General features: G+C 37.5%; 1 protein-coding gene and 1 long non-coding RNA gene across 7 annotated transcripts in view; one reads left to right on the forward strand and one right to left on the reverse strand.

The window, feature by feature from the left end:
* LOC122867825 overlaps positions 1–13,876 on the reverse strand; it is a 39,289-nt gene that overhangs the window by 3,499 nt on the left and 21,914 nt on the right. For 2 of the 6 annotated variants that reach the window (XR_006375998.1, XR_006376002.1), the window contains one exon: positions 4,953–4,967. The exons of 1 other annotated variant lie outside the window; for it this stretch is intronic. This is a non-coding gene — a long non-coding RNA (uncharacterized LOC122867825). Of the gene's footprint in view, positions 1–4,837; positions 4,968–8,058; positions 8,189–8,498; positions 8,629–13,876 lie in introns of those variants that run through there. 3 more of the 6 variants (XR_006376000.1, XR_006376001.1, XR_006375997.1) reach the window with 3 other exon arrangements.
* Positions 1,954–13,021, forward strand: si:ch1073-13h15.3 (inactive all-trans-retinol 13,14-reductase). The gene is made up of 11 exons (XM_044179099.1): positions 1,954–2,731; positions 4,817–4,999; positions 6,419–6,660; positions 6,752–6,947; positions 8,019–8,216; positions 8,307–8,426; positions 8,519–8,657; positions 9,126–9,235; positions 9,435–9,601; positions 9,841–10,000; positions 10,355–13,021. The coding sequence occupies exons 1-11, from the start codon at positions 2,488–2,490 to the stop codon at positions 10,522–10,524; spliced, it is 1,929 nt and encodes a 642-aa protein (XP_044035034.1). The 5' UTR covers positions 1,954–2,487; the 3' UTR covers positions 10,525–13,021.

Genomic DNA, 13,876 nt, shown 5'->3' on the forward strand with positions numbered 1-13,876 from the left:
TCTCCATCCAATTAGTGTCAAAACAAATACACATCATTTGTAACACAACTATCAGTATTTAGATTTTGTAAGTGCAGGTTTCACTTTTAAGATTGTAAAAATGTATAAACAAACACAAATGGCAATTCATGCTGCATTAAACCTTAGGCAGCACATATCAGCACCTTTGCACAACTTAACCTGCTTTCAAGCATATAGTGACCTACTTATGGTCACTCTTCATTTAGAGGCTCTTGGTAATTTATCAATAGTTAACTTCAAAGTCAAAGTTTGAGCGTGGCTTAACACAGAGGCCAAAACAACCTCTAAACTTTAAACTCAGTTCAGTTAAGGGGCAGCACTGTGGCTGGTGAGTAACAGATATCATGTCAGTGTATCTCTTTTCATGCTTCTGAGATTCTAGAGACAAGCAAAATAGCATACTTCTTAGAGGGAAACTCCATCGGTTTTACACATTAAAGTCCATTTACAAGTCTTGGGGAGTACTACTGCATATGTAAAAATAAATAAATAAGTAGTATAAAGCTGTATAAATTTGTTGGTTGGGTCTGAAGACTACAAAGAAGAAAATTCCCAAAAAGTTCTGGGGGTGTGGAGTTAGAAAGAAGTGAGTGGCTACATTAGCCAATACCAATGTACATGTCCGACCAAACTGTTGGTGGTCAAGTTGTATTGTGGGTAATGTAGGCGCCAGGTTTTGACAAGAAAGAGGAATATGTGGAATAACAAAGACAATATCTCTAGTTGTGCTGCATTGGTTTTGATTGTTTTGTTGTTTAAATAGCCCATTGTGCGTTCGACAACATTATAGGAGTGCAATGCTAAATCGGCAGAGTACTCTTTTAAACTACACCATAAATTCTGACAGTAACATACCTCACATACCTTAACTGTAATCCAAAATGTCCTAAATTTATAACATTGCTGGTGTGGAGAAAACCAGTGAATTTTATTACTAAATATAATCTATATATTTAGTAATATATAAACATTTTCAAATAAAAAAGAATCATAGATGTACTATGAATTTTTTGTGGTGTGGTTGTTGTGGTTCTTGATATCAATACCAGGAACAGGAACTGGGGCATCTAAATGGAAAAGAGTGGCCATTTGACCTGTCAAACACAGGTGTAAATAATAACATTATTAATGGCTGCATTCAATTCAGGAGTGTGAGGACCCCGATACTGGGTACACATAAATGGAACAGAGCCACCATTAATGTTATTATTAGTTACACCTGTCCTTTTCCTGTTACAGTATATGAAGTTGAAATGTCTTCCATAAGACTTATTGGTACTTCACACTTATTTTATCTTATACTTATACCCACCTGGTACTTAATTATTTTCTGACCTGTTTTTATAGTGTATTGTATTATATTTTTGCTAGTACTTTCTCCTGTGTGCACTGACGTAAAGGCGAGCTGCTGTAACAAAGAGTTTCCCTTCGGGGATCAATAAAGTATTTCTGATTCTGATTCTGAAGCTCAGTTTTAAGCTTTTGGCTGTTTAAAATTCAAATTCATTGGGGCTTGTAGCTTTGTTGTGGTTCACGTTATTACTGGCTTCAGATTAAATCTATGGCTCAAAGTCAACTGAATTAGTGTATGACATGAGTACAAAGTCCATGCATCGACTACATGACATGATAGTGCAGTAAGAAAACCGTGTTAACACATAGATCACATGACTTTACATTTACGTTTATCATCCTCCCTCAGGAGAAAAACATTATGGTTATGGTAGGACAGTTACTCCCAGCGTCACAGTGATTTTCACAGTGAAATGTCTTGATTTCTTGCGTCTTTGAAAAAGTCTAGGACACCAACTCTGTCCTTATCAGACCTAAAATGCTGTAACTCAGTGATTTCACTCAGCTGCACTGTTGTAAAGACATAAAACTGGATATCTTAATTGCCTTATCAAATAAGAACAATTGTGGATATACTGTATCTAATCTATGTCCTATAAACTCTTTGGAGGAGGAAAACAGAATGTGTCGTAACCTTTAGATCACAACCTTAAGTGTTATTATTCTAGACATCTTAACAGGCAATGGAACATTTTGTTTACTTTAAAACCATTGACTTTCAAATATTATGCAGATTCCTTATACAATTTCTCTTTATGGAATAGTGCATCCTTAGTGCTTTTAGAAATATTTCTTTAAAAAGTCAAGTAAAATACAGCAAAATCAATGGAGGGATTTAAAAAAAAAAAAAGACTAGTGATAAAAATTTGTAGGGCTCATTATTTGCTTTTGATTTTTGTGCACCAAATGAGTGCTCAGCATTTATCCTTTGTCTACATGTAACTGCGTGCCAGCTGGCACACCACCATTGTGATCGGTGCACTGTCATCGCAAGGAAAATGGGTCTTTCACCACTTTATCTTTATTGCTTGTCATAACAAGAATAGTGTTACATAGCAAACTCCTGCCCCTCTTCTCCAGACCTCTGGCACCCGCCGTACTAAAACGAGTCTCATGAGGAGAGCAGTGTTCAGAATAAACCAGTCACCTGTGAACACTGCTACAGACTTGATTGATTCCAGTGATTTGATTGTCTTTATGATGTGGCTCTTGATTTTCTTAGTGTGGTTTGTTATATGGGCCGGTGGCACATACTGGTACCTGTTTGGGAAACCGAGCCCTTTCTCCCTTGAGTCAGTGAGACCCCCTGGACCTCGGGAGTTTGATCAGAAGAAGCGAGACAAAGTCATCAAGCAAGGTAAAATTATTGCAGTTGAAAATACTTATGCAACATCACAGTTAATTAACAATGTGATGCAATGCTTTGATAAAGAAGTATATTTTCTACCAGTTAAGCCTGATGAGCTCTGTGGGTACATCATTTAACAAGATACAATACATTCAATAATTACAATATTATATTAATATGTTACGGTATGACTTGAAACAACAGTAAACTGAAAACTCTCCCAGGGAGATGCACACTTAAAAATGTGAAATCTAGTCTAAAAAAATCAAATTACACCTCTTGCATTTTTTTATTCCTTTGTATATATAACAAATATTATCCACTTACATGTCAGTATGAGTTTCCTATATTTTTACAGCAAAAATGGACCACTCCAGCCAGCAAGGCACCAAGGAAAAAATAAAAAACAAAAAACGAGAACTTTATTTAACTTAACTTAAAGTTAAAATGAAAGAACTTTCTATGTAATAATTAAAATACAATGTTAATTTAGAATAAGTACTTTAGTGTGAGAATTGAGAATTTTATGGAAGAAAAATCTGATTTCTTTCTTCACATCACAACTATACTAAAGAGGTACAGAAATCACTGATGTGTTTACAGTCTCTGCCGTCACAGTCAGCAGACGAGATTTCCAAAAATCATGTAATAATTGACCTTTTTCACTGCAAACATTTCAATTTGTCATAGCAGGAAAAGTCTGCAGGTGTAATGACTGATGCATTCAAGTTATGTGTCCTGGAAGTGGAACACCTAAATGGAACAGAGCCATCACGTCCTAGTTACACCTGTGTTTTTCACCTGATGACAAGTCAAAATGTCTGCTGTGAAAAAGATCCACTGAAAAATAAATATGCTCTTTTTTGGTTATGTTTTTATTGTATTTTATTTTGTGAATTTTATTAATATTAATAATGATAAGTACTTTATTTGTCCCCTTGGTGAAATTATTTTTGTTTTGTTTTTCACTTCGTTATTTTTTACACACACAAACACACACACTAGATCTATAGACATGTATTAATGTGGAGAGATGCCAGAGTGATGGGGCTGCCACGTAGCACTGCGCCCTGAGCAGTTAGGGGTTCAGTGCCTTGCTTAAGGGCACCTGCAATTTAACACTAGGCCTAACTTCCTGGAGTCTCCGCTGGTTGCCTGGCAACTGCAACCATTCTACTGTCCCCCAGTAAAACAGCAAAATGTGGTTTTCACTCTTTGGTTTTTGTACAAATTAAACAAAGGAGATAGGTTATAACATGTTAGCTAATTTGTGAGATATGCAGATTTTGTTTCCTTCGAACTGAGCCAGGCCAGCTGTATTCCCCATCTCCAGTCTTTATGCTAAGCTAACGTTAAGCTAACCGGTTGCTGGCCATAGCCTTATAACTAGTTATATTTTTGGCTATCCTAATTTCAAATTTATGTCGGTTCTGTATAAAAACGTGTTAGTTGGTCTGAATAGTAACTACACCATATTATACTTACTCATACTAGTTTTCACATTTTGCAATATTTTTTATTTAAAAAACTTGAAATAGCACTCAATGAGGTCTTCTATGATGCTAAAACTGTCCCTTGACACCAATTCAAATGAATGTTGGGTGGGTTGTAATAACTTGAGATCAAGTTGACCTTGCAGTAGATTAAGTGAACAGTTCAAAGTATATAAAAGTAGGCTATAAAATATATTTTTAAAATGATACTGTATATACAACTAATATATCGTAGTTCTTACAACTGCTGAGGTGTGCCGATACAGTTATCTAAATTACCTATTTGCTGTGTCATAACTTAAAGGCTTAGATTGGACCTAAATGAGCAGAGGTACAATAATTATTATTTATCTGTGTGCTTTATCTTAATTAGATCATGACTGGGAGATTATGTTATCAGTCTTATCTACTGTTAATTGCCAACAGGAGAAATCAGTTCAGCATTCATGTATTTATGACAGGAGAGGTGTGCAGTACAACCTTCACACTGTTATGTAACACACCTTGATGTCTTTCAGCACTTGCTCGTGATAACATTTACAATGCATCTTTATTAAACCTGTCTGTTGTGCTAACATCAGCTCTGTATGTTTCTGTCCAGGTTTCAGCCTTGACAAAGTGCCCCAGAACCTGGACGTCATTGTCATCGGGAGTGGTATTGGTGGGCTGACAGCTGGAGCAACACTGGCCAAAGCTGGGAAGAGGGTCCTGGTGCTGGAACAACATGACCAGGCAGGAGGCTGCTGCCACACCTACTTAGAGAAAGGCTTTGAGTTTGATGTTGGTAGGACTACTTGTAATTTATGTATTTGACACATTTGTTCACTTATCATGTAAAGAAGTGGGATGTTTTTTTTCTTCCATTTTTAAAAAAAAATCTTTGAATGAGAATAATGTTCATGATGTGTTGTGTTGCAAATTAATCTTTGGTTAAAACTTTAATCAAATTAGTTAAACTGAAAGACTTTGACACTGGAAGAACAGTCACAATAGTGGATCCTAACTGGCCAAGACATTTTCCCAGTAGTTTTTAGATTAGATTAGATTCAACTTTATTTTCATTACACATGTACAAGTACAAGGCAACGAAATGCAGTTTAGGTCTAACCAGAAGTGCAATAAGCAAGTGCAGGATATAAAGTGTGTGCATAAATGCAGGATAGAGCAGTATAATGAAAATATTGGTATACTTTATATATAAGTGGTACACTGGAGAGACACTGAGCCTTGCGATGTACACGCGCCGCCATCTTGGTCTTGTTTTTGTGTACAACATTCTCCAACAGTCTGGGGCTCTGAACATGCCAGGGATTATAGATATTTTATGTTTCAGGGCACTGCATGACTGCATGATAATCTGTCTATCATTTAAAGGTCCAGTATGCAGGATTTAGTGGCATCTAGCAGTGAAATTGCAACCATTTGAATACTTCAGGCGATTATACACTAATAAAAACATACTTATAAATATTACATTCCATTTTTGCCAATAGCTCCTCCTAAAAGTTACACACTGGACCTTTAATAAAATCACAATTTTTACAATCACAATTTGCCATCACGTCTTTAGATCACTTTAGTTGTCCAACCAACAGTCTAAAATCCAAACATACTAAGTTTACTATTACATATGATAAAGAAAAGCAGGGAATCCTCACAATATAGAGGCTTGAACTAGAGAATGTTTGGCATTTTGCTTGAAAAATGATTGATTATCAAAAAAGTTGGCAATTCATTTTCTGTTGATCAACTACTCGATTATCCAACTAATCGTTTCAGCTCTCGTGGAGACACTTTAATCAAAGAAAGATGCCCCAAACATACTTTCTTCCCTTTGAACAGTTAAGACAGGAGCTTAAAGTCATTTTTTGGAGCCAGCAACAGCCAGCCATAAAGGAACTACAGATGAAGGCACTTCCACTTTGGCTCTGCCACTCAGCTATGGTGGTTGGTAGCTCCAGAACTCACCACAAGCACAATTATACTTTAGACATTTTTGTTCATATATGTAAGAGTTGGATGAAATCCTATAAAATATGAATTTCTGTACAATGTGACCTCAAAAGGAACAACAATTCAAATGGGTATTTAGAATTGATGCTGTGAAAACTGTTTATCTCCCTGGTGTAACTTTTGAAAGGAATCAAAATCTACACGTAATAACTATACCCCTTGTTCCTGTTTGCCTGTCTTTCGTCTCCAGGGCTTCACTACATTGGTCAGGTCCATGAGAACAGTCTGTTGCGTATAGCCTTCGACCAGATCTCTGAGGGCCAGTTGGAGTTCCAGGAGCTAAATCAACACTTTGACACCATCCAGATTGGCCTGGGCGATGAGAAACGAGAGTACACCATCTTCTCCGGTAAAACTGAGATGCAAGCCCATCTGATGAAGCAATTCCCTGACGACACGGAGGCCATCGAGACATTCTTCAAAATCATGAAGGTACTGTTAGCTAGTGGACACATATTTCAGTGTGTACAAACCGTAACATCAAAATAATCAATTTTGACCACGTCAAACTGTATTCCAACAGATCTCAGCTAAGAAGACCCACTACCTGGCAACTCTAAAGCTGATCCCGCAGTGGGTGTCTTTATTCCTGCTGAAGTCAGGCATTGCAAACCTCTTTTCCCCAGTCTTCCACCTCTCTGGCACACGTGCAACAGACTTGGTGAACACCCTGACCAGCAACAAGGATCTCCATGTCATCTTTTCTTATCTTTTCTATGGTGGGCACAAATTGTTTTTCATGCTCTGTACTCAAGAACATCAGATTTAACAACAACAATTTAACAACGTTATTTACATAGCTTCTTTCTAAACAGAGTTACAAAGTGCAATGAAACAATACCTACTGTAAGTTTGTTAAACTTTCTCCAACATTTAATTTGAGAGTATTAAAATCAGATGAACAGTGCAGGAATGGTAGCCCTTTTTATACAAAGTCCCCCAATTTTAATAGCCTAACGATGTGTGCAGCAATTTTGAGGTCTGCAACCAGCCTTCCATTTTAGGGGACTGAAAAATAACTGGACAAGTAAATTAAATAAATAATCGTATTGAATACATCAGTGACTAAAGTCACTGACTTAAAGGCATCAGCAGACACAAGGGTTGGTATCTTCCCTGGTGAGGCTCTGCCAGGCATGAACTGCAGCCACCTTCAAATCTTGTTTGTTTTGAGGGGATTTTTGCCTTCAGTCTGGTCTTCAGAAAGTGAAACACAGTCTGTTGGATTGAGGTCATGTGACTGACTTGGCCGGTGACGAACATTTGACTGTCTGGCCATAAAAAACTCCTTGTCCTGCTGCATCGTTCTAAAATTGGAGAACTATGTATAAAAAGAACTACAGGTCCTACGGGTTCCCAATATAGGTGTAAACACCTTAAAGTCAGCACCCTAATCTCATAGTCATTGTTTCAGTCCAAATCCAATGTGCTGCAGTAAGGAGCCAAAACAACGCAAAACATGACACTTTCCTAATAAATTTGATATATAAACATTCTTTACAATAGTCCAATGTGGCTTAATTATAAACATTGCAAGAAACACAGAATTAATGTTGAATCTATACTTATGAGTCTTGGCTATTATCTGTACTTCTAAATGATTTTGTCATTGACATTAATTTTGAGTCTTTGTGATTATAAGCTTTGACATAGGACTGATGACTTATACAATATATAGTGACTTGTGACTGGACGGTTGCCGGTTCCAGTTCCTGAACAAGATGAGAATATGATTTTGAAAAATAATAACAACAAAGAAATAATTAAGCCTTCATTTTGTGTATATTTAGGCGTGCCTCCAAAGGACTCCAGCGTTCTGATCAATGCCCTCCTGATTCATCACTACAAACGAGGAGCCTACTACCCTAAAGGTGGTGCCAGTGAGATCGCCTTCCACATCATCCGCACCATTCAGAAATATGGAGGAAACTGCCTGGTCAGAGCTCCCGTCACCCGGATCCTGGTTAATGGGAAGGGAGCAGCTTATGGTAAGAAATGATTCCAGCTGTTTTCACCTGTTAAAGCAAGATACTTTACAGGAAACTGACAGAAGACCTCCTTTCTGTGCCATGTGACAGGTGTGAAAGTGAGGAAAGGTCAGGAGGAAGTGGAGGTTCATGCGCCTGTGGTTGTTTCAAATTGTGGCATCTTCACCACCTTCCAGAGACTTCTTCCCCCTGAGATTCAAGTCAGGACAGGTGAGCAACAGACCTAATCCCGTTTTCCCCAAATCCCTTTTCTTTAAATGGATGAATTCTAAAATATGTACAATTTTATCGTGATATTGTAGATATTCAGGAAAGACTGAGCATGATGACACATGGCAGAGGATCATTCTTGGTCTTCTCTGGCTTTGATGGCACTGAAGAGGAGTTGGGTCTCGAGTCCACCAACTTCTGGCTTTTCAAAAACAATGACATGGACAAGTCGTAAGTATGCAGTGCACTGATCACAATGAACACTAAACGCAGAGGTAGTATTTAGTTTCCACAAGGGGGCGCTATTGTATAAAAAGTAGGAATGCAGTAAATTCACAGAGGCAAAACTATCTTCTCAGTATAGGCCTGCTCCCAGGAACACATTTATCATTTTTCTTGTGGGTCAGCTTTTATTTCTTCCAAAAGAAAAAACACAGTGCAGCAAAGGATTTACTGACCATTTAAATAAAGAAACATGCTGTATATTACTGTATGTAGCTTATTCAATTACCAAGTTAAAGTTCCCTTTTCATCCTCTAGATGGAGTACAGGATCGGTCAGGTTTCACAGCTCTAGGATTTAAATATCATACTCATGCATTATTTCATGTGTGACTACACTGCAGATAAAAGCAGCCCAGACTGCTCTGACTGAGGGAAGACGATCAGAATTTTATATTTTCACGTGTTTTTTTTTTAGGATGGCTGACTTCTTTGCATTGAGCAAAGAGGAAGCACCAGATAATATTCCCATGATGTTCATCACAATGCCATCTTCCAAAGACCCAGAAGCCAAAATAAGACACCCTGGTAGAAACACCCACTACTTTTTCTACTGTTGCGAATAATAGTAGTAACAGGAAATTATGTTCAAAAGAAAGAATGTGCCAAAAATAAATCTAAAGAGACATTATGTTTTAAAGATGTACTGCTACTAGAGCATCATACTAAATACCACATCTGAGTGTCCATATAGATTAGGTGTGTCTTGTGTGGTTCATGTCCACAGGAAAATCTTGCATGACAATACTGACGATGGTGAAGTATGAATGGTTTGAGGAATGGAAGGACACTACAGTGCGCAAAAGGGGTGATGAATACTACAACTACAAAATGAGATTTGCAAAGAACCTCTTTGACTGGGCCTGTACTTTGTTCCCTAAAATCAAAGACAAGGTAGGATTGGTCATTCTCTGTCATACACGCACAGTTGCACACGTTTAAGTATGTTTCTGTTGTCTGTGCATATACATTAAAATGATCATGAATTTCTAAAACATAAAAAATGATAAATTTATAGCTATAAAAGCATGTTAGGGTTTACTGTAGGTTGTCCATGCTTTTATTCCATATGTGTTTGTTGTTTGTCTTTGAATATAGACTGCATTGTAATATTTGTATGACTTGTTTTTCAGTTGGTTTTCCAGGATGTGGCGACCCCACTGACCAACATGCACTACCTGGGTTCCCAGCGTGGAGCCATGTACGCCGCTGAGCACAACCTAGAGCGTTTCCATGCCGAGGTTGTGGCAAGGAACAGGTGCAACACCCCCGTCAAAAACCTCTACATCTCAGGTATGGAAAGTTACAAACTTGGCTAAGGCTTTTATGTTAAAAGGTTCTGCAAGCACAGTCAACTCTTTGTGTTTTATGATTGAGTGAAGTTTTCACGAGCATAGAAATGTCTCAACAAGCCCTAAGATTATTTCTTTGCAGTGTAGTTTTTTTATACTAGCCAGTTTTTGCTGGATTAGTTTACTGGTTCAGTTAAAACACTTGAAAAATTGTAATTGTAAGAAAGTCACAAAGCAGAAGGAATTAAAACCTGTGAAGAAAAACACTATCTAGAGGGAAACAGAGACAATAATTTGAATCCAGACTAGTCTTGTCTCATCCAGCAGGTTGTAAGTGTGTGTTTCTCTGTTCCAGGCCAAGACGTGTTCAGCTGTGGGATAGCAGGCGCTCTGCATGGTGGACTACTCTGCGCCTCTGCGGTGTTAGATCACATCGTCTACATTGACTTACTCCTCCTCAAGAAGAAGCTGAAGAGGAGGAAAGCCAGAGAGTTGGCCCAGCTGGCTAAAAAGAAACTGCAGTGAGAGTGCTCTCTACTTCCCCTGCAGGACAATAGTGAAACTGCACAAACCTAAGGACCCTTGATTGTTGTGGGAAGCTTAAAGGAACACACCAGCAAAGAGTTCCACATCTATTTTTATATATTATAAAGTCTACACATACTAATGCCAATAGTGCACAATTCTGACAGTTACAAGGAACGGATTTTATGTCCTGTTTGTACTCAAAGGAAATAATACAGCTGCGATGAACACTATGGCCAGTTTCAAAGTTGAAAACATGACAAATAGCCAGAAAATGTATTCATTTTTTGTTTTCTGAGCTGAAGCTGTCATGCCATCCTCTGTCAAGTCTATAAATTAACTTTAGTGTGAGAACATAGACTGTAAAATAATCCAGAATAATCATATGTTCCTGGTGGGTCATTCAGTCTGGTAATCTATGCCAACATACCAGACTGACTAATCTTACTAGCAACTAGCATAATAAAGTACATTTTTGTATCATCTTTCCTCATGTTTCGCTAGTTACCAACCATTTACCAAGTTCTCACTTTGTTTGCTTTTGAGGTTGTTGGTTGTGCTAGTCGTGCACTATGATTTAACATGGAAATACAATATGCTAAAGAGTTAGCATAGCATGGAGCCAATAATCTAACAGGAATTTAGAGATGATTTTGGGTGCGATTCATAATAATTCATTCAAGCTGGGAGGCTACAAAATGAGACTACAACTGGATTTCCACAAAATTTAAGAGGACGGAGCATCTCATTTACAGTATTTCAATAGTTGTGTATATATGCCAGGGGCTGGGGATGGTTTTGGTGGGGTTGCTGGTGCTGGGTCACTTTGCTTCTTTTCAGTATTTCCAAAGTTTGCCTGTTTGCCTGACAAGGTAACCACAGGTGACCAAAAAGTGTTTAAATGCTCATAACGCACAATATCTTGACTTGACCACTGTAACTCGGCATCATTTTATGGGAAATTATATGTTTAAAATGTAACTTGTAAAATTGTAATATTCTAGTAAGCTTGCAGTGCTTATTGTGATTGTGAGCACATAAAGATCATGAGGAATAAGATTTGTCTTTATTTTATTGTCTTATTTACTGGTCTTTGTAAAATGCTATTGCTCCATTTTCTTTTTTACATTGTATTCAGGTATAAAGTAATCTTAAAATCGGCTATATCTATCTGATTTTACAATATTATGTAAAGTTTCATCTCATGTTATCTTGCCTGAATGTTAAATTAAGAAATATCAACAAATGCTTAATCAGTTCCTTTTTCTTTATATCTTTTTTCTCGCACATCTTGGTTTGTCTTTGCATAACGCAAAATGCATATTTGTATTTTTTGCTGCACATGTTCAATAAACTTGATAAGCCAAATAAAAAAGTCACACTTTGTCTTCCTAAATGCTCAAAACATTAAATTTCAATGTGCTAAAACTGATATAGATCTATATGAACACTGGAAAAGTTACAGAAAAGATAACGTAATTAGCTTTCAAGATCCTGAATGGTCCCTCTCTGAACAATACTATAATCTGCCAGTGAAGTCATTGTTAAATACTACCAAACTGTTTTACCCAAATTATTCTATAGGTGATAAGAGCAGTTTAAGAGATTTTAATTAAATAGGAAATCATTACGAAACCGTCATCAGCTAGAAGCCTAAATTTGTAGACATGATCATATGATTTAATCAAATATTACCTATAACATCATGAATCTATCAAGAATGATTATTAGCATCAGGTATAATGGGTGATAATTTTGTGCTCATTATTTATATATCACTTACTGGTGAACTGAGATTGTAAGTCCCCTCTGGGTTTCTTGGTTCCCACCTATGTTGTTCTGACCTGACTTATAACCCCAATGTTGTTTGGGTAACTGCTGAAATCAAACATATGGGGGGAAACCTCAGACTTCCTGCACTAAGTGAACATTTCCTCAGTAAACGGTGGGCAGATTGGCTGACAAACTGTGGTCTGTAGGAGACGACCAAGGGGATCCGAATAGAAGAATGCCCCTTCTGTCCAGGCAGCCGGTGGGATGCCAGTACCTCTCTTGCTCTGTTAACCTCCATCCCTCTGCTGTACAAACCCAGGGAAGGCTGTCCCTACTGCTAGAGCTCTAATGTGCAAGTTGCTACTGTTACCATTTTCCTTTCAATACTAGTGAATAAAAAAAGGCCAAAACGAAGGCAAGTTTAAAGAAAGAAGAGCAAAAGGGATAGGAGAGGAGTTAATTATATTGACTTTGCCTGGCTGAAAGTTCAGTAGACCATAACATATAATTACCATGGCACGATAAAGTGCAGTACTTAACCAGAAATAAACGTGACAGTAACTCTTACTTTCCTGCTCTGACTGACTCACAGAGCTATAAACAAACCCACCTAAATTCAGTTTACCCACCTTTTGAAGTCTGGAATAATGTTAACCCACCCTTTTTTAGCCATGCTAGTGGTGGGGCCCTAGTGGTGGGGCTCTAGGGATGGCAATGTCAGCCTGTCGGTTGGACGGTCCACCACTTTGGTCCAGACTGAAATATCTCAACTGTTGCATTGTGCAGACATTCATGGTTCCCAGAGGATGACTCATACTGACTTTGGTGAGCCCCTGACTTTTCCTCTGGCGCCACCGTGAGGTTAACATTTTTGTTTTTAATAAAATGTCTACAAATATTGGATGGATTCCCATGAACTTTGGTACATACAGTCATGTCTCCCTCAGAATGAATTTGAATAACTTCTGTGATACTTTGACTTCTAGCGCCATCATCAGGTCAAAATTGTATTTTGTTCAATAATTATAATAATAATGACATTCCCATCAGCCTCAGCTGTATTTTGTGTTTAGTGCTAATTAGCTAATGTTAGCATGCTAACAAGCGAAACTAAGATTGCCAACATGATAAACATTATACCTGCTAAAAATGTATTAGCATTGTCACTGTGAGCAAGTTAGCATGCTGAGGTTAACATTTAGCTCAAAGCACTGCTGTGCGTACATACAGCCTCACAGAGTTGTTAGCATGGCTGACTTTTAGACTTATTAGACTTTTTGTGAGTTCATAATATTTCGTATGTTATGGCATGTAACTGACATCAAACTGATGTCAGTGATCTAGAAAATAAGATATTAGCGTATAAGGAAAACTTTATGAAGTATTTATAAGTTGTAACTAATTGCTTTATTATGGTTAATGAGTCATTAATCAATGCTTTATAGATTTGTGACGTTTGGGTTGCAAGTTTAGGTTGTGAAAAATAAGGGGTTTGGGTTATAAACTCATGACATCTAGTCTGCAGTTTTAAATATTAAGAAGTTGTTCATGCATGGATTTTGGTCCAGATTCTATGTAG

This window comes from Siniperca chuatsi, linkage group LG20 (genome assembly GCF_020085105.1).
Source record: "Siniperca chuatsi isolate FFG_IHB_CAS linkage group LG20, ASM2008510v1, whole genome shotgun sequence".
Lineage (NCBI taxonomy): Eukaryota > Metazoa > Chordata > Actinopteri > Centrarchiformes > Sinipercidae > Siniperca > Siniperca chuatsi.

Bases quoted from the DNA above. Each gene is read 5' to 3' on its own strand.
- si:ch1073-13h15.3 (XM_044179099.1), top strand. From the start codon at position 2,488: ATGAGGAGAGCAGTGTTCAGAATAAACCAGTCACCTGTGAACACTGCT. The intron at 6,948-8,018 runs GTGGGCACAAAT...GTGTATATTTAG, and splicing joins CTTTTCTTATCTTTTCTATG to GCGTGCCTCCAAAGGACTCC. The intron at 9,236-9,434 runs GTAGAAACACCC...TCATGTCCACAG, and splicing joins AGCCAAAATAAGACACCCTG to GAAAATCTTGCATGACAATA.